Source organism: Carex rostrata, chromosome 28 (assembly GCF_964058835.1).
Source record: "Carex rostrata chromosome 28, lpCarRost1.2, whole genome shotgun sequence".
In the NCBI taxonomy this organism is placed as follows: domain Eukaryota; kingdom Viridiplantae; phylum Streptophyta; class Magnoliopsida; order Poales; family Cyperaceae; genus Carex; species Carex rostrata.
The window spans coordinates 4,189,600-4,213,791 of record NC_135945.1 but is presented as its reverse complement, the minus strand read 5'-3'; the positions used below and the strand labels follow the sequence as shown (position 1 = coordinate 4,213,791).

General features: G+C 33.2%; 3 protein-coding genes across 6 annotated transcripts in view; all 3 read right to left on the bottom strand.

The window, feature by feature from the left end:
- Window positions 1-93: 93 nt before the first annotated feature.
- On the bottom strand, window positions 94-24,051 carry LOC144545557 (putative F-box protein At1g58310). Of its 3 annotated transcripts, none has more exons than XM_078294125.1 (4): window positions 23,837-24,051; window positions 21,885-22,918; window positions 848-991; window positions 94-517 (listed from the first exon to the last, which is right to left on the bottom strand). In XM_078294125.1, the coding sequence occupies exons 2-4, from the start codon at window positions 22,866-22,868 to the stop codon at window positions 341-343; spliced, it is 1,305 nt and encodes a 434-aa protein (XP_078150251.1). In that variant the 5' UTR covers window positions 22,869-22,918; window positions 23,837-24,051; the 3' UTR covers window positions 94-340. The 3 variants fall into 3 exon arrangements, with proteins under 3 accessions (XP_078150251.1, XP_078150254.1, XP_078150252.1); XM_078294126.1 differs by having other exon boundaries at window positions 381-517; window positions 790-991; XM_078294128.1 differs by lacking the exon at window positions 848-991 and having other exon boundaries at window positions 132-517; window positions 21,897-22,918.
- On the bottom strand, window positions 1,444-6,256 carry LOC144545553 (putative disease resistance protein RGA3). 2 transcript variants are annotated; one of them, XM_078294114.1, is made up of 4 exons: window positions 5,129-6,256; window positions 1,775-3,765; window positions 1,593-1,673; window positions 1,444-1,502 (listed from the first exon to the last, which is right to left on the bottom strand). In XM_078294114.1, exons 1-2 carry the CDS (start codon window positions 6,182-6,184, stop codon window positions 1,807-1,809), a joined length of 3,015 nt encoding a protein of 1,004 aa, XP_078150240.1. In that variant the 5' UTR covers window positions 6,185-6,256; the 3' UTR covers window positions 1,444-1,502; window positions 1,593-1,673; window positions 1,775-1,806. The 2 variants fall into 2 exon arrangements, with proteins under 2 accessions (XP_078150240.1, XP_078150239.1); XM_078294113.1 differs by having other exon boundaries at window positions 1,593-1,668.
- Window positions 21,588-24,192, bottom strand: part of LOC144545443 (F-box/LRR-repeat protein At3g59200-like) — a 69,697-nt gene continuing 67,092 nt past the window's right edge. Inside the window, exon 2 of the mRNA XM_078294021.1 lies at window positions 21,588-21,742. The gene's annotated coding sequence lies outside the window, so the exon portion shown is untranslated. The remainder of the gene's footprint in view (window positions 21,743-24,192) is intronic.

Below are 24,192 nucleotides of genomic sequence, written 5' to 3'. Positions count from 1 at the left end.
TTTGCCTGGATATCCCTGTTATAACCTTAATTTTAAAAATAAGATAAAAGATACAAATAATTTAAAACCGTAAAAATGCAGACAAATTAAAAGTTTTAAATATTACACTGAAAACACAGATACATCGAAATTGGATTATGGAAACTACAAGATTACAAACATATCAATAGCAAAACAGATACGTACCAACACGGTCTCAGCATAAGTTAAACAACTTGAACATAAAAGAAGGAACCTGAAGAGAACTGAAGTCAAAATAAACCTAATCAGTAAGAAACATAAAACCAAACTTGTCGAGTGTTAAGAGGGATGCTCGACAAACTAACATAATAATAAATGGCTAACGTATGATAATATTCCCTATTTTCTTAACATATTTACCCAAAATCTTGATCAGCTCACTAGCCCATGCAGAATTACTCCAACATTCAATTTTAACTGTCTCAAGATACTCATACCGGAAGGAAACATCTCCCAATACCACTTGACTGGGCTCGAATTGTGTATCACTTGGGTTCTGTAATAAGGAAAAATAAGAAGTTGACCAATGAGATATTTTATCATGATATTAAAAGAGCAGTTTTTAGCATCATCAACACGAACTTCTAATGAGCCTCAGTTACACCTAAATTCATATATAAACCAATTCAGCACTGAATGAGAAAAGTATTTCAGGGAAATAATGTCAAAATCAGACTGAAAGAAGGCAGTACAAATTATTAATCATTATGCAAATGTATTCATTGTATCAGAAGTACATAATTCAATCCTTATATTAACTTTGCTGACCTGAATGAGTGAATGGTAACCTAAGAGAGTCTTAACTAATTAGAGAGAGAAGGATTACCGCAAGAAGTTTTAAAGTGAGATCTTTCAAATTTGGAGAATGCTTGAGAAAACAAGCTATCAGGTAAATGTCACAGCTCATATTCGATATTCCAATGCGCAATTTCTTCAAGTTGTTAAAGATTCTGCAGTTAAGAATATCCTTCTCCAATTGTCCTTCATTTTCAAAAACAAATAAAATAATTAACTGCAGCAAACCAATGTTTTAATCCAGAACGGGCAACATCCCAAAAAGGTAGCTTAATCAGTCTTGCATAAAAAAAAAGAGTTTTTGCATACAAAAATCCATACACCTAAACGAGCAATGATGACTGCAATTTCTGGGTTTCATTTTGTTGATAATTATACAAGGAACATGATTTAGTATGGAAAAGAAGTGGCAAGGATGATTCTGTTAAATAAAGAAAGACAAGCACATAGAACTAAATGATCATTTGAAACTTTATTAGACAAAAGGTTCTCCATAAGCCATAACCAAGATATGTGGCAGCAGTATCATACTTGGAATTCATGTGCAGACATTTTTATTGGAATGTGCCTATGTTATGCAAGGATAATAAATACTAAATGAAAAGGGAGGGCAGAAGTGTAAATTACCTCTTTGATGGCTCTGTACAGTTGTTCATGCAATTATCATACATTAAATAATCTATATGCTGCATTTAAAGTGGCAAAAAAATATCAAAATTCTTGGGTACATTGTGAAAATTTTATGATGAAGAAAAAGAACTACAATTCCAGCATACCCATGTTGCAAATGTGTTTGCATCTTTCTGTTCCTAGCCTAGTGATTCAGGCATTCGATTGCTGCATATTTGATACCTACACTTTAAAAGAAAAAGATCATTGATTATCAAATAAACAATGCTTGCTTCACATAAAAATCATACTAAAAAGTAAAAACTTAACACGGAAAAATTATAATTACCCAGCATTAGAGTATATCCTTGGTTTACGACCTTAGCTGTGATCAGAATCAACTAGTGCGCCTGATACAAATGTTGTATTCTTGATAGTCACCTTGGGAATGTGCTTGAATTTGATCCTCTCAGAACCAGTTTCTTCTTGGCTTACAATCTTCGACAGCAACCTCTCAGTACAATACGAGATCTCTAGCTTCTGTGCCATTATTGTGGTCAAGTATTCTGGGAGGGTTTCCATTTGAGATATCCCTAATTCCATCGTCTGTACTTTAAGGTTACCCACAGTTATTAGATTGTCAGTACCATGAATACGTAGGGACTCCAAGGAAGTAGCATGGTGGGAAAGACCCTCCGGAAGAGATCTCAAATGGGGACAATTTGCAATAAATAATTTTTTCAGGTTGGGCATGGCTGGTTGTCCCTTATTCCACTGCCACTCTTTCCAATTTTTCATATATGCAAAGTGTAGTTCCCTCAATTTGGGAAATGCGGGCTTGACAGAACAACTTGCTGTTGTTGAATCTCTGCTTTGGATACCCCCCAACAAGAACTGTTCTCCTATATTCACAACTGAATAGGCACGAGAAACACTGAGATGCTCCAAATTAGGGAGTAGGCCTAATGATGCAACCTCCTCAAAGCAGGCACAATTATCAATACTTAGAGATTTCAAGTTTGAAAGGTATGCCCTAGAATTCAGCCAATTAGGAAGATGAGTACCGAAGTAATGTCCAATTTTAACATATTCTACATTAAGGGAAGGACAAAGCTCATTTAAAACATTCTCGACTGTCATCTTCTTCTCGTTGGTTTGGGAAAGCTGTTCTTCCGAAAATAAATAAGTGTACCCTAGGGTTAGGTCTCGCAACTGATCCTTGCTCAAAAGTTTTGCTTGTTTTGCTAGGTTCATATCGGATACTTCCTCCAAACACTGTAAATTAAGAATAATTAGATTTGATAGAGTTTCTAACTCATCAAGGCTACTGAAGCCCTCCAAGTTGTTCCCATATGGCTTGAATCCGTGTAGTTCCACGAGCTTGTCTAGTTTTTTCAAGCCTGCAGGGATTGTCTTGATTCTTGATTGCCAAATATCAAGAAATTTCAGTTCTTGTAGATTGATGATATTTTGAGGTACATGTGATAAATTTGAGCAATATGAAAGATTTAAATAAACTAGATATTTGAGGTTTCCAATGGAATTCGGAAGTTCTGTTACCTTTGAATTTTTGATATCTAAGTATCTCAGATGCACGAGGTCACATAAAGAATCTGGTAGTATTGAGAACTTGGACATACTAAGATCTAAGATGCGGAGGTTTGACAAGGCTTTACACAAATTATCAAGTCCAATTTTAGGTTTACCATGATGCAATAATAATGTTCTCAACCCTTTTTCTTTTCTAATTACTCCGGTGTTCACCTCAGTTCCTTCTATTGATAACCTTCGTATTTTCAGTGAACCCTCAGTTTTCGCATCACTTACCTCTCGTAATACACAATTCTCATTTTTTCCTAAATGGCGGGCGAAAGACCACAAAAGGTCATGCATTTTAAATAAAATTTCACCATATCGGTATGTGTAAGTCTCTTCCAAAAGATTTCGTAGCACTAACTCCGTATAGTGCTCTGTCCCCAAATTCCAAAAATCTCTATTATTTGGAAAAAATCCTTCTGCTAGCCACATATAAATTATCTTTGTTTTCATATAGGTAAAATCTTCAAGAAAGAGGGAGCAAAAGATGAAACACTGCTTCAGAGGTGATGAAAGGTCCTCGTAGCTCAAGTACAACGCTCGATGGACATCTTCTGGCAGTCCATCCTTGGACCAAACATTGCTTGTCAATACTGCTTTCCACTCGTCTCTTGTTTTGTGCTTCATGTAAAGCACACCACCTATGCTTTTGATAGCAAGAGGCAACCCATCACATTTTTCAACTAGTTGCAACCCAATTTCCTTAAATTCTTCAATCTCACTCTCGTTCTCATTTTGAAACACCTGTCAGATATATGTCAAGTGTCTTAGAAACTTAAGACGTTTAAACCAAATGACACATTGATAGATAACAAAACCTATTTTTCAAAGAAAAGAGAAACATAAACGAGGATAGAAATCAGTTCAACCAACTTAATTTTGATAACTTATCTTCGAAAGCAGTGCAATCAACTAAAAGTGGATTTAACACGTGAAACAAAAAGTTCGGTATTTTGGCCTATTAAACAACTTATGCCTTTTTTTTTTACTGGAAACCCATAGGCATGCATTTAATAAAATAGTTCATTACATTCTGGATAGAAAAGAGAAATTTAAATTGCAGCTAAGAAATTAAAACTAGTCCTAGACAAATTAAAACTGGAAAGTAAATGAACAGTACTGGTAGAAACTGAACTAAGTAAACAGCTTATGCTAGTAGAGACTAATACATCTGATAACCATCCCAGCACGTCCTGCCAACTGCAGTCGACAATTGCTGAAACTGGATTTTTTGTTAAATTAAATTATTTAGGTAGGCCATCGCCTGCCATAATTTTTTAAAAACAAGATGAAGATCTGAGCCAATTACTAAAACTGGAATTTAGTTTTACAGAGTAAAACAGAGTTGGAACAGAGCTGCTTGATCTAAAATAATGCAATTATTTTCAATTTTATATATTCTCTTTTGTAATGCAGGAATAGCATAATTTCTTATATTTTCTTAAAATCCATGCAATGTTGAGACCTTTGGTGTAATCCTGCAACCGTATAACTATACATGATACTTATTTAAAAAGAAAATTTCAAACTAACTATTTACCAAAACAAGGAAAGGATAAATCTAATTTATTACATTATATTTAAAATTTTATTACTATTAAGATACAAAAAATTCATTTAGTTTTCTTTAAACGTGGAATGGACAAATAAAAAAAATTTGAATTAATGTTTAAAAATTATGAATTTGAAAAGCTTCGAGGACTATTTTAGTAGAGTTTGCCAAACGAATAGGGGGATCACAATGTAAAACGAAGTTCGAAAAAAAAAATTATTAATCAAACAATTATAGGTATTACAGAGCTTTGGAATATATTTATGTCAATAGCAATACTGGTGATGACACAATAGAAATTAAATATGTATTTCTGCACTTTTAAAGAGTATACATTGAAAAAAATATTTATCCATTCAAAATGAAACACTAATATGTATGTGCATTGGAACGTATTTATAGATCCAGGTTTATGTCATGTACCAAACTGTTTGTTTACGGACCCAATACTGAAATCATGAGAAAGGTAGACAATGCTAAGCTTTTAAAACAATACTTGAAATTATAATCTAAACAAAGTAGCAAGGCTAAGGCTAGACCATTCATTAGCATTACCTGTTTTCTTAAGAGAGACCACCCATCCTCATGAGATAGCTTCTCCACCCGATGCAATTTTGATGCCCTCATGCCATTTGCAACACTTTCATTCCGAGTGGTGACTAGTAACCTACTTCCATGAGCTCCACTACTCATGGGAGCATGCAACCAGTCTTCCAAAACTGCTCGACTCTCTTCCCAAACATCATCAAGAACAAAAAGAAACTTTTTCCCCTGAATTAACCTCTGGAGTAAAGGCACCAGCTCCGATCTCTCCTGGGCAGCACCGTGATCACCTTGTGCCCCTCGGATTAGACACTTAAACACTTCCACTATTCTCACCTCCTTTGAGATGCATACCCAGATTTTTAACTGGAATCCCTCCTGAATTCTCGGATCATTGTAGATCCTTTTTGCGAGAGTGGTCTTCCCAATTCCTCCCATCCCCACAATGCCATAAACACGGACATTTTCGTTCACATCATTCTCTTCTTGGGTCAGCCAGTTCACTAAAAGTTCAGTATCTTCTTCAATCTTTTTTCCCGCAATATCAGCTAGCACAACCGAGGGATCAGTCTTGCGCCAGGTGATCGTGTTCATTCGGCGGCCTTGATCGAAAGTCCCCGGTAACAGTTGTGCTTCGGTCAAACCCAGATTAGCCTTACTCTTGGCAATCTCCTCTAGCCTCAAATTGATATCCTTGATTTTGGAACCAATCTTATGAGCAAATAATGGGTTGCGGAAGCAAGACAGAAAATGGCAGGCACAGTGAGCATCCAAAGAGGAACGGGAACTGGAGGTAGCTTGGTGCTCCTTTGCCTTGATTTGACAGAGGTCAATGACTTCATCGGCATCGTACATGACATCCTTGAGCTTCATAAGCCACCGCTCGATGGCACTGCTCTTGCTCTGCCTCCTCTCTGCATCAGCAAGGACACTTTGAATGTCACGAACAGTCTCGTCGAGCTTCTCAATCTGGCCAGGGATGCCCAACAACATGCCCACCTCCTCCTGCACCATTTGCACGAGAAGTTCGCTAAACTTTGACAAGAAGGCATCAAGTATCATCGCCATTTTTGTTTTGAACGAGAGCTGCAGCTAGTGGTCGAAGGGAAGAGAAAATGGAATGGAGATAGTTGGAGAATATGGTTCTGGAACTACTAAGAGTTGGTGGGACGGAGATGAGCTGGATAAAGAGTGTTGTATAGCAGCTTTTGGCACAAGCAAGGCATTTGATTCATTGGTAGGAATTAAAAGTTGTTTGATGGGTGGGCACCGAATTAAAGATAATGATGAATACTTAAAGATGCTTATTTTGTTGTTGAGGCTAAGAATGACTTTTATCAAGATTTCTTTAATATTATGAGGACATTATATTTTCTAAGGTTATCGGCAATTGTCAAGCACCAGATGTATTGATAAAAAAAAATATTTACAAAAGATTTTAATTACAACAAATGAAATAAAATCGCAAGTACAGTGCAGTAATCTCTTGTGTGATCTCCTATTCCAATTCTACCCGAAAACTAAGCATGTTGGATCATTAATTTAATGTTGGACTAATATGTAAAATAATTATGTATTGTATATTGTCAATTTTATCTCAATCACTACTAGAATTTGGATTTCTTATATGGGTAACACTTAGTTGTTACAGGGGTATGAAGTGTACATGTAACATAAATGACATTTATGACACAATGAAACTTGTTGCATGGGTGTTCACTTGCAAAAGTAACTTATGTGAAAAGTTTAATGTTTGCCCATGCAATTGTCTATGTTTGCCTATATAACAAATAATTGAAGACCGTGACCTGCCATCAAGGCTAGAAAGTATATTTTAATGAAGGTCCATGCAAAAACCTCATCCCATGTCCATGTAATAAATCTACAGATGAATTGAGACTAAAAAGTTCCATGGGTTGATCCATGTAACAAGTTTTGATGATTATTTTTTTATTATTTTATTCTAAAGATTCATGTAATAAGTCCTACACTACCCATGCAATTAATCTGGATTGTCAAGACTATTTGATTTAAAACCTGTAATCTAGATCCAGACAATTATTTTTAAAGATAATGTAATAATAATTGTTTCAAGATAATATAGTGTCATTCTAAACATGATTATTTAATATAGTTATAATGATGTATTTGTAGAAATTTGCTTTATGGCAAATAATATATTTTTTTCAATAAACATTTTCACTATAGAAAATAATAATATAAGAGACAATTGGTGTTTAATGAATGTCTTTTTCAATAAAATCATTCCAATTTAATGCCTTAATTGTTGTTTGATGATTAGAAAATATTTCTTATTATTTTAATTAATACTAATCTAATCACAATTGAAATGTAATTAAGCAAGAACAACTTTTTTCTATAAAATTACAATTTAATTTGTCATAAATTTTGAATTGAACATGATTTTCATAATCTCATTTAAATAGCACAATTTGGTCCGAAATAAGTGATACAATTAATCACAATTCAAATGCCTTAACCAAAGTTTTATTCGGTTATCAAAAATAAAACCGAACCGATCGAATTAAACTTACCAACCGATTAGAACCAAACCAAAGTAAATTTCATGAAAGGACCAAATTATAAAAAGAACTTACACATCTTAAATCCAAATTATAAAAAGAACTAGCCACTATTTCATGAAAGGAACTAGCACCCTTGCAATTATAAAAATAACTTACACATCTTAAATCCAAGAAAATATCATTACATCTCAATACAAAAATTAAAGCATTTACTTATCCAAAATAAGAGTTTATGTGTGACGATTAATTAAATAACCATACTTTTTGCAAATCAGAGAGAGAAATCAAAATATATAAATTTATTAATTGAATATATAAAATAAAAGCCAAGGGAGATAATTTTTCTTATAAATTAAAGAAGATGTTGTTACTTGCACTTGAAAATATACACCAATTTCGACAAGTATCTACTTTATGCCTTTAAACTTCTTAACTCTACAGCAGCCAAAAAGTAAAGCGCAAGCAATCTGAAATGATAACATAGTTTGAAGTGTACCATCAGTGTTGTTCCCCATATAAGGCAAGGTAAAATCTAAAATACGACTATGATTAATTTTTGGCTGCTGTAAAATGATTTATTACTACCGAAAGAAGTAGGATTAATTGTTACAATAAGAGATAAACAACAAATATCCATGAGGTACCTTGTCACATAATTCTATTAGTTAGAGATAATAGGGCCCAGTTCAGGATTTTAGCTCTGCACAATATTTAGTGTAGAACTCAAGATATTTAGCAAAGTTTAATTCTTTTTTTCTTCTACTTTTACCTAGCAGACATATACCAGGCCTGATGGTTCTATTGATACCCAGCATGCAATTGATACTGCTTCCAACCCAGTTCGAATTTGGAATGTGCAAACTAAGCTTAATGTACACTAGTCTCAGTTTGAGCAAGCAAGCACAAAAAAATGATGCAAAGTAAAAATGAAATTACAGTACTATACTGTTAGTGTTGTGATCTAGAAGCTAGGATGATTGTTTTCTAAGTTTTGTTTATATAATTGAATGATTATGTTTATCATTTTGTTCCTTGAGTATTTTATTAATTATAAATCATTAAGGTTGAGAACTTGGGATTGTAGAACTCTATAAAAGAGTTAATAAATACTCTAAAGTGTCCCTAGTCTTGGTAATTAACAAGGAACATTAATTATTACCGGCATAAAATTAGCATTTGTATTAGATGATGATCATGTTCTGTAGATCATATGACAAGGAGTTGTCAATCTAATCAAATGGATACCTGATGGAGATTAGGGGATTGGACGTGACCAAAATAAAACATTTATTGTTGATTGTGTTTGTGTCATTAATATTTTATTTGTGTCTGGATTCTAAGGTATGAGATGATTGTTTCTCTCACATGATAATGAGTACTCGTGGGTATTATCCAACGCTATCCATAACTGACAGTCATACAGGTTCTACCTCAGTATGTAGGTCTTATGTGGAGAAATAGTAATTATCAAGAATACCAATGTCCCTCATGTAGATGAGTGATGATCAATGGGCCCCTTGACAAAATAATACAAGTATGTGCACATATGATTAGGGAGTTAATCATAATTACTGAATTATTTCATAATCAAGAAATGAGTGGATTTGCAGGGATGATACATTCCGACCTTAAATCTATTCATGATATCATGAGACATGGAATTGACACGAGGCAATTGTTGCCTTAGGGATCGTGATATAGCCGGTACTTATCATCTGTGTCTTTTGGGTAATTACAATGCATTTTGCTAGGTGCCGCTTATAATTTATGGAATAGAAAGGAGTTTTAGATTTAATTGCCAAATGACATAGATCCCACAGGGTCACACCAATAAGAAATTGATTAGAAATGCTCCTTGATTTATTTGACATGCCTAATAAATTGGTTTTTTCACCTAAACATGAGATAAATAATTATGGGGATAATTATATGTTATTTTGGATTTAATTAAATCGTTTAATGCAAGCTAAATATCCATAAAAGATCAAACTAGTGGGAAGAATCTTTGCGGGCTGCAAAAATGAGTTTTTGTGAGTAGCAAAGAGTTCTGAATTTTTACCACAGTTCCTTGCCAAAACAGAAATAGTTTCTGGCAAAAATAGAGTCAGTTTCGGGTAGTTTTGGGCTCAGTACCTGGTCAGAACCAAAGTGTAGAAAAACAATGTGTTCGGCTAAGGCTGAAATAGACAGTTCCTGGCCGAAACTGAGACCAAAACGGCTGCACAAAAAAAACAGTGTGCTCGGTCAAGGCCGAAATAGACAGTTCCTAGCCGAAACTAAGACTGGAACAACTGCGCAGAAAGCAGTTTTTGGGAACAATTAATTCTGGCCAGTGGCCGAACGTAATGTAGTCCAGGGGTGACTCAGCCACCCCCAACATTTTCAGAATTTCTTAATAAGTACATAAAAATTAAATTCAAACTTGTATTTTGTGTGTATATATTAGCTCCCCTTATAATTATACAAACAATATAAAGGACATGAATGTAAGATGACATGTCTTTTCATAGGTCTAAATTTAATAAAATTTAATACATGAATATGAACATGTTATGTTTTTTTTCCCGATAAACATGTCATTTTATTAGTGTTAGTTTTTTATTGGGTTTTTTTTATGAAATCAATGGTAAATATTTTCTGCGACTGAAATCAAACCAAAACCATTTTTTTTTATGTAAGCAATAGTATAAAATCCCAACATATACAACCACAGTAGTATAAACCACAGTAGTTAGGTACATACCTATTGCTTACATAATATATTTGTCATATTTTAGATAGACACAAAAAGATAAGAGGAAGGTCCTCCTATTCTTCGAGAATAGGAGTAGATTTCATTCCATATTGAGGAATAATTTATTTTAAGTTAGAAATATTATAACCTGTTATATATCGCAATATTAATATTTCAAAAGTGAGATTTAATTTGTCAATATATATTTTTTTATACTTCGAGGACATCCCGGAACAAAATTAGAAAAAAAGATCTTGGAAGTTGTCCTGAAAGCATTGTAGTTAGCAAATTATAAATTATTTTATGAAATCATTCAATCAAACCTCACCTATAATCAAACAAGGTAAAATAGTTCACAGTTTTACATAATCATTCTAAAAATAAATAAAAGAATTATATTTTTACATGCCAATAACTTCTAGACTTAATTAATAAGCAAGGTAAAATAATTTGATCTAATTTATTAATGTTTACCGAGTTTATATACATGAGCAGCAAAAAGTTAACAATTTTGTAAATGTTAGAATAATCAACACATAATAAAAAAAAAATTACAGTTAGATATATGGTCATCATTTTACAAAACAAAATATAAAATGTGATACATCTTGGCACTATTATCACTACTACAAAAAAAACACTTTTATATCGGTTGAAATCGCATTCTGCCATCAGGTTTCAAACCGTCCGCCCCGATAGGAAATGTGTTCATCTATGCTATCGGATAAAAACAGATGGCGTTAATTAATATACCATCGGCAGCGCACGTTTGGCCATCGGATTTGACGAACCCAATGCCATCGCTATCATTTCGCCAACCGACGGCAAATGTGATTAACGCTGTCTACTGAATTTCAATAGCCAATTGCAATAGTGTCTTGCACCATCTGTTTTGTATGTGTTGGCATTGGCAAATCCTAGAATTTTAGCGGGTCATTAATTTTTGGGTCGATAGTGATGTATATGTAATTATTATTATTTATTGCTATTAATTCTCGTATTACAGGCTAGCCTAGCCATTTTTAAAACACAGCTAGCAAAGCAAAGATAAACATGCATGCTCTCATTCCATACCCATCTCTGAACCAACAATTAATATATACATACACAAGTACTCCAACATATAATATATATCAATCCATGCCACAAGCAATATATAAAAAGAGTTTACAACAATTATTAAAATACAGCCAATAAACACAGCAATAGTTCATTGTACCAGAAAACTAATTGTTCTTACCATAATTATTAAAACCAACAACAAATTAATTAAGTGTTTGAACACAGGAACCTGAAAACAATAACTATTTCAAACCACAGACAACAATTTGTCAAATCCTCCCACCGCCAAATACCTGCACGATTATTAAACTGATGATAATTCCAAAAAGAACTTACACCATTGGATACGGATGTCATGTAATTCGTGTTCTTTGTACGGCATTTTGGATAGACGACACTGCATGAATAAATGAAAACATATGAATAACATATATAATTATGAACTTAAATCTGAAAGGATGATAGAAACAGGTGATTGACAAACCTTTGGAAAAGAACGTGCATAATTTTTTATGAGCGTCTCCATGTTCTTCATTACATAATACCCGGACTCCCATAAATTGCTTTGTGTGGGGCTCTGATCAAATGTGTATTACTTAAAATAAGATATAATTAGTAGTGCAATTGGAACTTCAAATAAGTTGCAAGGAAATACTCGATTAAAATATTTCTTACCTGAAACATTCTGACCTCCAGTGCTCTTCTCCCCGGCGTGTGCTGACCTTCCTGGGAGGTGTATGACTTAAAAGCCCTAGAATTATTAAATGTCAGTATATGGTACATACCTAGAAGTAGTCAATGGGAAGTACTTTGCATTTTAAATCATATGTATTTTGCTTACTGCTGTAACACAGGAATAATGTAAAACTCCCGGTCCTTATTATTTGGCATCGGGTCCAGCAAGTAGGCAAGATTCTGTCTTGGGATAATAACAGAAAGCTTCCAATGTTCCCTACAATTTAAGTAATAAATAAGATTCTTATCCTGTTAAGAATAGACAATAAACATGAGTATAATTAGCAGCTTACCCATCTTTGTAGCATGGTAAGAATACAAGATTATTATCCTGCAACTTTAGCAAGGAATCGACCAAGTACAAAAGGGAATGTTCACCAGCATATTTAATAGTTGTGTCGCTAAGCTGACTGGGCTCTAGGAAACCAATGTCAACATTATTTTGGGCACCTTTAGGAATTAGTTTCGTGCAATACCTGAAAATAGTCAGTGTCAGAATAAAATAAAGGAGTTGATTGTAAAAATAATAGATCTATTTATAATAATAAATACTCACATTGTCCAGACTTAGAAAATAGAGACATCAATGTCGGTAAAAGTTATAAAATCACGGAGATCTTTGAAATCCACTGTTTTCTGAAAGCTCTCATCCCGTAAAGCTCCCAGACCGATAGAGAGGCAGAAGGCTCCTCTTTCGAATAGTGGCATCGTAAGATATCTGTCATGCAGCAGTTGAAATTTCCGGTCCAGTTCGTCCAATACCTCTTGATTTACAAGCGGGACCCGACCCCTCATTCTTTCTATAGGTACTGGCTATCTCGGTAGCACCAATTCAGAATATTCTTACTGGTAATCTCATTAATCCCATCAGTAGGCCCCTATCATGTATGACAGAATAGAGACAGAGAGATAGAATAGAATGAATCAATTGTATTTCATCATTAGTCTGAATCGATTACACTTGAGTTGTTTATATAGCCATCAGGTTTACATCATAACAGCATATAACTAATTTTCTCCGTCTAACAACTATTACTAACATCCATAACTAACTTATAACAGAAACAATGAATAACAGACTATAGACTAGTCCTGACAATGTACATATGATTGTATCACTTTTGTGTAGATATAGAAACTTATTTAAAAAATCACTAATTTATTCAGTCAGGTACCTTACCTTAATACAGTTCGGGAAATCAGCTTCTTGGTTGGCATTTGGTTTTGCTCTAGCTAATATCCAATCCCTTGTTCTTCTTGCATTCCTCTTAACAGGTCTTGAATTAAGATATAGACAGAGTGTTAGTTGCAGGAACCTTACAACGGAGAGTGCTCGATCGGTGTTGTTGAGGTGGCAGGCGTTGAGTACTATTGTCAACACGTAGTAGCGACGAAGAAAGAAAGCTACCTACATATGACCATTAATTTCGAGAGTTCGCTAGAACACTCTGTGTTGTTCGATATATATTTTGAAACCCTAGCTCCCCCTTTTAACTTGTAATGCCATCGGCTACGTAGTAATGGTCAATAGTGCCACGATGGCGGTATGTGGATAAATACGGTGGATAAATGCAAAGAGTACGTGTGTATTTTATTAATATAGCAATGTCAAATTCAACTCCTCTCCGATACTGTAGAGGATGGACCTCATTTATGGTTTGAGATTAAATCTCATCGCTTTGGAATTCGGATTAGCAGTATTATTGGGCTTTGTGATTCGTGCCAAGTTAAAAAGAACGGTCTAGATCCATTAATTGTAAAAGATTCCCTTGTGCAGTATTAAGAGGATGTAAATTCGAGTTAATCCACATAAATTCAAGCAACATTTACTAATTAATTTATATAACTATGCAATTAATCCACATAAAAGTTAAAGAGTTGTGCATGCAATTAATATAGGTAAACAATATATGAGAAGGGATCCATTTACAATTAATATTTGTTGATGCATGTTTCTTATAAATTGATATTTCTTAGGTAATAGGTAAACAATTGTAAATAAATGTTAATTGTAAGTGGATCCCTCCTTATGTGAACATGTTTCGTTAATATTTTTTATAAATTGATATTTCGTAGTGATTTGCCAATTCTAATATTGGAGTTCACTAATTCAATAAGAGGAGCTTGACAACACCGATCGAATTGTACATGGAAGCAATATTCACTTAATTTATCTAAATGTGCAATTACTCCGCATAAAAGTTACCGAGTTGTGCATGTAGTGGGTAAACAACATATATATATATATATATATATATATATATATATATATAGAGAGAGAGAGAGAGAGTTCGGCTAATGTCATAACGTTATAATTTCAGCCTAAGTTATAACAAGCCAGTTTTTGAGATTTCAAAGACCGAATAACTGATCCGATCCGTTCATCTTGTTCTCCATATTAATATGTGCTTGGATACCAAATTTTATATTTTTTGGAATTTATTTACTATTTATTAAGTCACTTTGAAAATCGCTGATCCAACGGTAATAGTAAAACCAAAAGGCACCGTTGGATCAGCAATTTTCAAAGTGGCTTAATAAATAGTAAAAAAATCTCAAAAAATATAAAATTTGGTTTCCAAGCACATATTAATATGGAGAACAAGGTGAATGGTTTGGATCGGTTATTCGGACTTTGAAATCTCAAAAACTGACTCGTTATAACTTAGGCTGAAATTATAACGTTATGACATTAGCCGGACTCTATATATATATATATATATATATATATATATATATATATATATATATATATATATATGAGATGAGCTATAGAGTAAAACACGTTTATACTCCACGCAATATCTTTATTTTCAAAGTTCAAATAGCCGATTTGAACCTCCAACATATTCTTCATAATAAAATATGCTTGGAAACTAAATTTTATATTTTTTGGAATTTTTTTACTATTTATTAAGCCACTTTGAAAATCCGAATGAACAGTAAAAATTTCTGGACCATCGGATCGGCGATTTTCAAAGTGGCTTAATAAATAGTAAAAAAATTCCAAAAAATGTAAAATTTGGTCTCCATGCACATTTCAATATGGAGATCATGTTGAGCGGTTCGGATCGGTTGTTTAGATTTTCAAAATGGAAATTTTTTGTCATGGAGTAAAAAACCTCTTTTACTCTATAGCTCACCATAGCTCATCTCTCTCTCTCTCTCTCTCTCTCTCTCTCTGTATACACACACACACACACACACGTATGAATCACAAAGATTGTGTGAATATTATGTGAACATGTTTTGTTGATATTTCGTAGTGATTTGGTAATTCTATTGGAGTTTACCGTTTCTAATTCAATACGTGGAGCTTGACAACACCGATTGAATTATACATGTAAGCAACATTCACTAATTTATCTCATTGTGCAATTAATCCACATAAAAGTTATCATGTGCAATTAATCCACATAAAAGTTATCATGTGCATATATGCAACATAAATACTCAAATAAACATCCATATATATAATTCATCTCCTTATAATTTACAATTATAACACAACAATTACAATATATCATATATATGCAACAATTTCTTTTGATTTGATTAATTAATTCACTATATTTTATTAGACACTAAATTTACAAGATTATTATCAATTATCTTGGCTAGGTTACAAAGAAATGGGTCAAACTAACTTTCAACTAATAAAACATGTTCTGAACAATAAATCATGTTTTCATCCCAAGTCTTCGGTAGTGCAAAAATGGATATACGACAGTGGACTTACGTTGTTGTTTAAACTCTTTTGCAAATCACCGCTTAATTCAAAGGGAGTTTGTGTAAGAGATTAAACAACAATGCACTGTTGCATGTCATTCATACACTGTCGAAGAGTGGGGATCAAAATATGATTTAATTTTAAGAATATGTTTTATTAGTTGAAAGTTAGTTTGACCCATTTCTTTGGAACCTAACCAAGATAATTGATGATGTTCTTATAAATTTAGTGTCTAATAAAATATAGTGAAAATCAAAAGAAAATGAAATTTATCACAAGCTGTCCGGCCAACATGAATTCATGCAAAACATATTCTAAACCTTAAATTATGTTTTAATCATGAGTCTTCAGCAATGTAAAAATAGTCATGTGATAGTGGACTTACGTTGTTGTTTAAACTCTTTCACAAACCACCACTTAATTCAAATGGAGTTTGTGTAAGAGATTAAACAACAATGCACTGTCACATGCCATTCATACACTGCAGAAAACTCAGGATCAAATTTTAATTTAATTTTAAGAACATGTTTTGCATGGACTTTAATTGGACAGTTTGTGACACCCATCTCATTTAATCAACTACTTTACATGAAACAACAAAACAATCAAAAAATAGATCACAATCAGCATCAGCACACAAATCACAATTAATACTGCTAGTTATTTCTTGAGAATCGAAAATACTTCTGCCTCATTTCGGTATATTGCAACTTGTCTGTAAGGTTGCTGCATATGAGGATTTAAACTTATGTTACTTAAATTGGCAGTGTTGTCGCACCAGCCCATCCATTGATTGTATCCTGGACATGTATAAAATTTTCTCCCCGAATTCTTGTTGGTCTTCGAAAGCATCACAACAGTCGGCTTAAGACATCTATTGCAATTATAAGGTTCTAATGAATAACGACTACTTTGGCTACTCATTTAGCCTATACAAAACAAAAAAAATTACATTAATTAACTAATAAATCCTAGTTTAAATTAGTTGTTCCCTAATTTAAGAAACCATTCAAAGTAACGATTAAAATAACATAAAATAAAGGAGGGAAGAGTGATCTAGCATACAAATTAATGACTCCGGGAGAGGAAATGCTGATCTTTGTCCGTCGATTTTGGAAGTTCAAATTTGCAGCGAGCAATATAGCACAATACTTAATTTTGGGATATACTAGAAGGCTCTCGAGAGATGAATCAATCGACCTAGGATTTATTAGAATATATAAATATAACAGCATCACCATCGGTTTAACATATTGAGCAGACAGTGTATACTAAACTCGAGGTTGTAATTATTTACAAAGCGTTGCCCCTGGGAATATGCCATCGGTTCAATATGAAAATGAGTTGTTATTACTTTGTACTATCACCAACGGATCATGTACATAATGGATGATAAAAGTAACCCCCTCAGTGCCATTGGCCAGTTAGCCGAACCGATGTTGAAGAGTCGCTCAATACTAACTGTTCGTGAAATTTAACCGATGACAAAGGAGGGAGTCAAGAGGGGGTCCATCAATGTCATCGGTTTGTTATCCAGAACAGACGGTAAAAAGTTCAACGTAATTACAGCGCTGTCACTCGTGACGTGCACTATCTGTGGGAAGCACGTCCGATGATAAAGGGGGATGGGAAAAATATTTTTTGTAGTAGTGTATGTTTATAAGTTATGTTTGCAAGTAACTATAGTGTATTAATTTATTAACTATTTATGGCTAGTAATCTTAGGTTTACATGTGCGCAACATGTTTATACACCTAATCTCTGTATTATAAATTATAATTGGATATCATCTCCACTGTTCTTTGCGGTTTAAAAAAGTTTCATTATACACCTAATATTTTTTTTTTATCAAGAAAGGGTATGCATGCATGTGCACATTATTCCCTTTACTTTATTTATTTATTAATTTGATAATTAATGTACATATTCTGATGCATCATTATATACCTTGATAAAATGTACTTCTGAAGTAATATTTCTGCACAATTATGCACTTTGAACTTTAATTTCATAGAATTTTAATTTAAAAATTAACGTACATTGTCGTCACATGGTCGAACGGTTCACCGAACGCCCCATGCAATCAAGCATTAATCAGTCTCTCTGTCACAGGCCCTTTTAGCGTATGCACATTAGAATAATAAATGCAAAGCTGTCTCTCGGTCACAGGTTGTACACAAGAGACATGCCATGTCACAAGGTAGGTTCTTGGGTTGCATAACATCATATGGATCTGGCTCTAGATGACAATCCGCCACATATTTTTGCGTTAAACGTGATCATTCTTCACGCATCATCAACAAAACATATTTACTGCCGTAAACTTTTATAAATATTACAATAGCCATATTCAATGGCCATAAACTTTTATAAATAAACACGACGATTATATAAATTTTCAATAGCCATATTCACTCTATGTATTCAAACAAATATAATAAATAAACTAAGTGATAAAATAATAACTATCCTCACCGTGTTTTCCCATCCTACCCTAATCTTGTCAAGCCATGTTATACTTTTATATTTTCTTTGAATTTGTTTACTATTTATCAAGTCAGTTATAAAATCGTTGATTTTAATAAATAATGAAAAAGTCCTGGATCATTGGAAACAATGATTTTTAAACTGACTCAATATATAAATAGTAAAAACAAAAAATATAAAATTTGTTCTCCAAGCACATTTTAATATAGATTGAATGTTAACATTTTTGATCGACTATTTGAATTTTGAAAATGTAAACACCAAAATGTTTATATATATACACACACATATGTCATACATGAGGAGGGATCAAGTTACAACACTTGAAAGTTACAACAAAGTTACAACATCATTTTTTTTCATTTTCAAAGTCCAAATCGTCGATCCAAACCGTTAGATATTCAATCTATATTAAAATGTGCTTACAGACCAAATTTTACATTTTTTGAAATTTTTTTGCTATTTATTAAGATGGGTACAAAATTGCTGTTTTTAATGGTGCAGAATTTTAATAAAAACAGCGATTTTGTACCCATCTTAATAAATAGCAAAAAAATTTCAAAAAATGTAAAATTTGGTCTGCAAGCACATTTTAATATAGATTGAATATCTAACGGTTTGGATCGACGATTTGGACTTTGAAAATGAAAAAAAATGATGTTGTAACTTTGTTGTAACTTTCAAGTGTTGTAACTTGATCCCTCCTCGTCATACATATAGGTATATATGTATATACGTTAAAAATAATAATACCACACCGCGATACCACAGTAAGAAAACTGTTAGAATAAACGACCAAAACATGAGTAAAAAGCAAAAGTAAACTCATAAAGAAACAAAAGTAAGCAAAAGTAAACTAAAGCTATTGATAAGATTAAAGCAAATAAAGAAAACTAAAGTAAACTAAAACTATTGATAAAAAGTAACCTAAATTAATAAAGCAAACACGGCACCACTAAATAAGATTTAAAGCAAACAGGGCACCACTTGATAAGATTGAAGCAAACACGGCACCACCTTCTGATTTGTCCTCCATGATACTGGACTTGGCTACAATATTTGCCGAGTAGCAAAAATTAAGTTTATTTTTTCATAACTAGGTAGTGACTATCAAGGTTGTAAAAATTAAATTCTTTGTTGCTCGTTCTTTCTAGTACTTTATTAGCATATATGGACCTTCTTTGATCAACTAATAAAGCCGGAGAAAAAAAGTACAAAATATAGGAAACCAAATCACCAAAGTGTTTTACCAAAACATGACAAAGAAACTGAAAAAAATAATTATGTACACCAAAATCAATTTAATTATGTTTAATGCAAAATCAACAATGCAAACGAACAATGTAGGCCTCCTAATTAAGTTCATACATATCCCAAATTAATCACTGTAAAAAGTATTTAAGAAAGCATAGACTTGACCATAATATGTTATAAAAGTGTAGTAGAACTAAGGTATTTTTGTAATGTATTAACTATATATGCAGACAACTTATAAGAATTTTTAGTATGAAATTACTAATAAGCTCTTTAAACTGGAGGAAATAGGAGCCAATGGATTCGTCAAGTTATCATTCATTTATTTTTTAAATGCAAATTTACAGCAGCCCAAATGGACCAACCATTCAAGTGGGTTTTGTTAATAGTATATGTAGTGTATCATTCGTGTAGAATGGGAATGGACAAGGACAAAGCATATGGACTTCACAATTAATATCTTTTAATTATTTTAAGGGTAAAATGTGGATCAATATAAAGTTAATGTTAAATATAAAGGATTGAATAAATATGTGAATTTTTACAATATTAAAACATAAATATGTAATAATTTTCTTTGGAGGGGAAAATACGTAATATTGAAATTTTTGAGGGGATAGATGGAATTCCCCCCAATTTTGAAAATAGTGACTTTGCCCCTATATATTTAACAAAATTATTAAAAAAATTAATTTCCAAGTATATATATTTTTATATGGAGAACATGTTGAACTGTTGAGATCAACAGTTTGAAATTTAAATATAGAGATAAAAATATAAGACATAATTGGCACACGCAAATAATAAAATATTTTAAACCTACTCAAGTGAAATTACTGATAAAATTAGACATTTTAAAACAATTTTTTTGGGTTGTTGACCTGAGAAGACTAAGGTGCCACTATTTTCCAGTCCCATGCACATCCCTCACTTTTATGCTAATTAACATTCAAAGAGCAAAGACCTTAATTTATGCTAACATTCAAAGTTCCCTCTTCCCCTGTTTTACCTAACATTCGAAAGTATCCCATTGCTGTATTTTTGACACTTGCAAATGTATTTTTTTCAATAACAAAGGAGCGTAAATATGAAATCTACTATTTCTTCAAAACCAAGAACCAACTTTTTATTTTCAAGAGTGTTTTTATTTTCAATCAAAGAAAAGGTCCCACTATGAACATCATAGGCTTTGTTTCTTGCTGTTTGTTTCTTTTCACATTCTAAGTCAATTTCAAAATCAAATTCGTTCTATGGGAAACAAATACAGAATTCTGCTAGAGGTAAAGAACTTTGTTTTGCGCTTTGTGACTTAAGATACTCGATCACTTCACAATCGGTCAAAGTCATGCACGTTCCACTAATTTCAATCAAACACCGGTCCAAGTTAACACAAATTAAACCAATACCCGGTGAATTAACTATTTGCTACAGATTCTCTTCGTTGTAAAAGCTGAATATTCAATGTAGTCCTTGGATCATATTGTTTGTGTGGCATAAATTGTTCTGGTGCATGCGTACAAATAAATATTAAATGCATGAGGATTCATTAAATTAAAGAGATAAATTAATTAAAATAATCACATATTTTTCTCTAAAAATGGACTATTAACTAAATGATTATTGTTCAAGTGATGTTTGGTTTTGTAATCATTTCTGGTTATTAATTTATTTTAGTGAGGCGATTTAGCTCACATGAAGTTAAAACTTGACTTCAAAACAATTTTTACTGGTGTTCAAATGAAATTCATGTTATTAATTAGAAATTTTTCATGTGGACTAAAAGAGAGAGAAGAGAAGTTTAGTGTGATCTATCATCCAATATGTTACCTGTTTTATTTATTTATATATCTCTTCAATTTATGTGAATGAAACTAATTATGACTGCAATGATGACTGCAATGATGGGTTTCATTTTGTTGATAATTATACAAGCAACATGATTTAGTATGGAAAAGAAGTGGCAAGGATGATTCTGTTAAATAAAGAAATACAAGCACATAGAACTAAATGATCATTTGAAACTTTATTAGACAAAAGGTTCTCCATAAGCCATAACCAAGATATGTGGCAGTATCATACTTGGAATTCATGTGCAGACATTTTTATTGGAATGTGCCTATGTTATGCAAGAATATGTAATTCTGTTACACATCATCTTTTTGTTCCTAAAAACTACAAATAAGGAAAAGAATTGTGCCATATGGATTTTATAAGGCTGACATAATAGTATACCTTCAACTTAGGAATGTTCAAATGAAGCTCTAAATTTGTAACATTTGAAAGACCACCAAAAAGGTTTGGAACTGGCACATCATCATTGTCGTCATCATCATCATCATCATCATCATCATCATAATGAAGCCCATGTAATTTGATGGTGGCATTTACTAGAGATGTCATGTCCTTCAATGAAATGCCCAAAAAACTCCCTTCATCGCCAGAAGTGATGAACAAATAGACAAGATCTGGACAAGAAATTTGCATTTCCTCAAACTGATCAGATGCAGCAATATTCAACTTCTTCAACTTCATAGAGGAAATGCTAGAAAAATACAAGTCACAAAAACATAGATCCAGCCTTTCAAGAGAGGGGCAGCCCATGAAAAGCTTTTGTGCAAAATTATTAGGGAGCTCTACACCAGTCAGTTCTAAATCTTTTAGACAAGGTAAGTAAATTGACATTGGTTCAATGATGGGTCTCTTTCTAATGCAGAACTCCATCACAAGATAATGAAGGCTTGCACAAGAGAAAACTAAATCAGGTACATCAAACACATAAATGTAAAATCCGTTAATGTTGATATGGATAATCCGCGGCATTAGAGTCGCCACACGATCAAGCCATTCCATATAGAAAAAAGCTTCGCGTCTCTGAATTTTACACGAGTAAAGAACTATATCCAATTTTGTTGATTCCCGATTGTCCAAAACACCATGCACAAACCGCTCAAAGCTAGCCACAAAATTTCTCCCTTCTTCACCAGGGTCATCATCCACAACATCCATCAAGAATCCATTAATATCGAAGTCAAGAACTGGCATGATAGACCATGTCTTTCTCCATCTTTTTGACAAAACACACGTGTGAACAGCCTCTTTCGTGCTCAGAAACGAGAGGATATGGGTTAAAACCTCATCAGGCAAGCTACTGATCCAGTCATGTTCTACATTCTGTCTGCCACCATGATTACTGGTCCCTTCCATCTTTCACTGTTCAATTAAGCATTCTCACAAACATCTGGCATGCATAACTCCTGCATTACAATGCAGTCATGAATCTGGACACATTTAACCAGATATAGGAAGATCACATCTAAAGGAACAAATCTTTAGATGCCACTGCTCTAATAGTCTAATTACCAAAATGGATACTATAACACATTTGGCTACTAACATTAGTAATTAACATTTAAGCAATTACCTTAACAGATTAGTAATAAAAAGTGCCATTCAACTCAGCAATTACAATTTGTATCATCATTTGTCTTAGAAATGTATTTTAGGAACCACTTTGACCACAGTAAAAGACGGTTAGGAGTTTGTTAGTAACCACTTTGACCACAGTCAAGACATTTAGCAGTTTATTAGAGTTGTTAGACCCACTGATTACTGGATAATATAACCTCTTGATTGTACATGTAAACCACAAAGTACAATAATATAATCATTCAAATTACTCTTTATCCAAAGTTTTCATGGTATCAGAGAAGGAATAATGCTGAAATAAAGCAAATTCCTATTTCAGGAATTATACTTAGTATCATATCCTGTTCCATCTAATAAAAAGTAATTATTCCAGAAAATAAGCCTCAATTTCTGAAATCACCAGAGTGCTTACACCCCTAAATTCTAATCACAAATCAGCTTTTTTTCAGTCTTGTGAATCACCCCAAGGTTCCTAAACCAGTATTTCCTTCTCAGCAAACAACAAAACAGTCAAAGCCAAAACCATCTCTAAACCGAAACCAGCAAGCAGCAATACTAGTCCAATGCCTGAACCGTACCAGAATCAGCAGGAAAATACCGGCCTCAAACCAGAATTAAAAATAATTAAAAAAACAACAATACCTGGAATTGGACTAGTACCAAAACCAGCCTGATATAAATCAGTGTCGTACCAGAAACAGAAAGAAAAACAGAAATCAAACCAGAAAAATAAAAAATGTGCCTACCAGAAAATCTGCTCTCAGAATCAGCAAGGTGTGTCCCGGGTTCTTGAACTGATCCTTCAGGTTCATCAGGCTATCTATCTTGCACAGAATTGAACACTCTCTCTCTCACTATCACTTTCTCCGATTTGTGGCCTACCACCGGAGTACAACCTTCTTGGTTCTACCGCTTCTCTAACCCTAGCTCAAACTGATTCTTCTCTCTTTCTACGGGGCCTACTTCGGGCGCGCTTGGGTTGGCTCCTCAGATGCGGTAAGGCCCGCTTCTAATGTGACCGCATTTTCTTGACGCTCAAGGCCTTGTATCTGGCCCAGCCCATCAAGTTTTATCTAATCCAGTCTCTGTTCAGCCCATTAAA

Bases quoted from the DNA above. Each gene is read 5' to 3' on its own strand.
- LOC144545553 (XM_078294114.1), bottom strand. From the start codon at position 6,184: ATGGCGATGATACTTGATGCCTTCTTGTCAAAGTTTAGCGAACTTCTC. The intron at 3,766-5,128 runs GTAATGCTAATG...TATATCTGACAG, and splicing joins GGTCTCTCTTAAGAAAACAG to GTGTTTCAAAATGAGAACGA.
- LOC144545557 (XM_078294125.1), bottom strand. From the start codon at position 22,868: ATGGAAGGGACCAGTAATCATGGTGGCAGACAGAATGTAGAACATGAC. The intron at 992-21,884 runs GTCAGCCTTATA...GGACAATTGGAG, and splicing joins AGTTGAAGGTATACTATTAT to AAGGATATTCTTAACTGCAG. The intron at 518-847 runs GTAATCCTTCTC...TCCTTATTACAG, and splicing joins TCACTTTAAAACTTCTTGCG to AACCCAAGTGATACACAATT.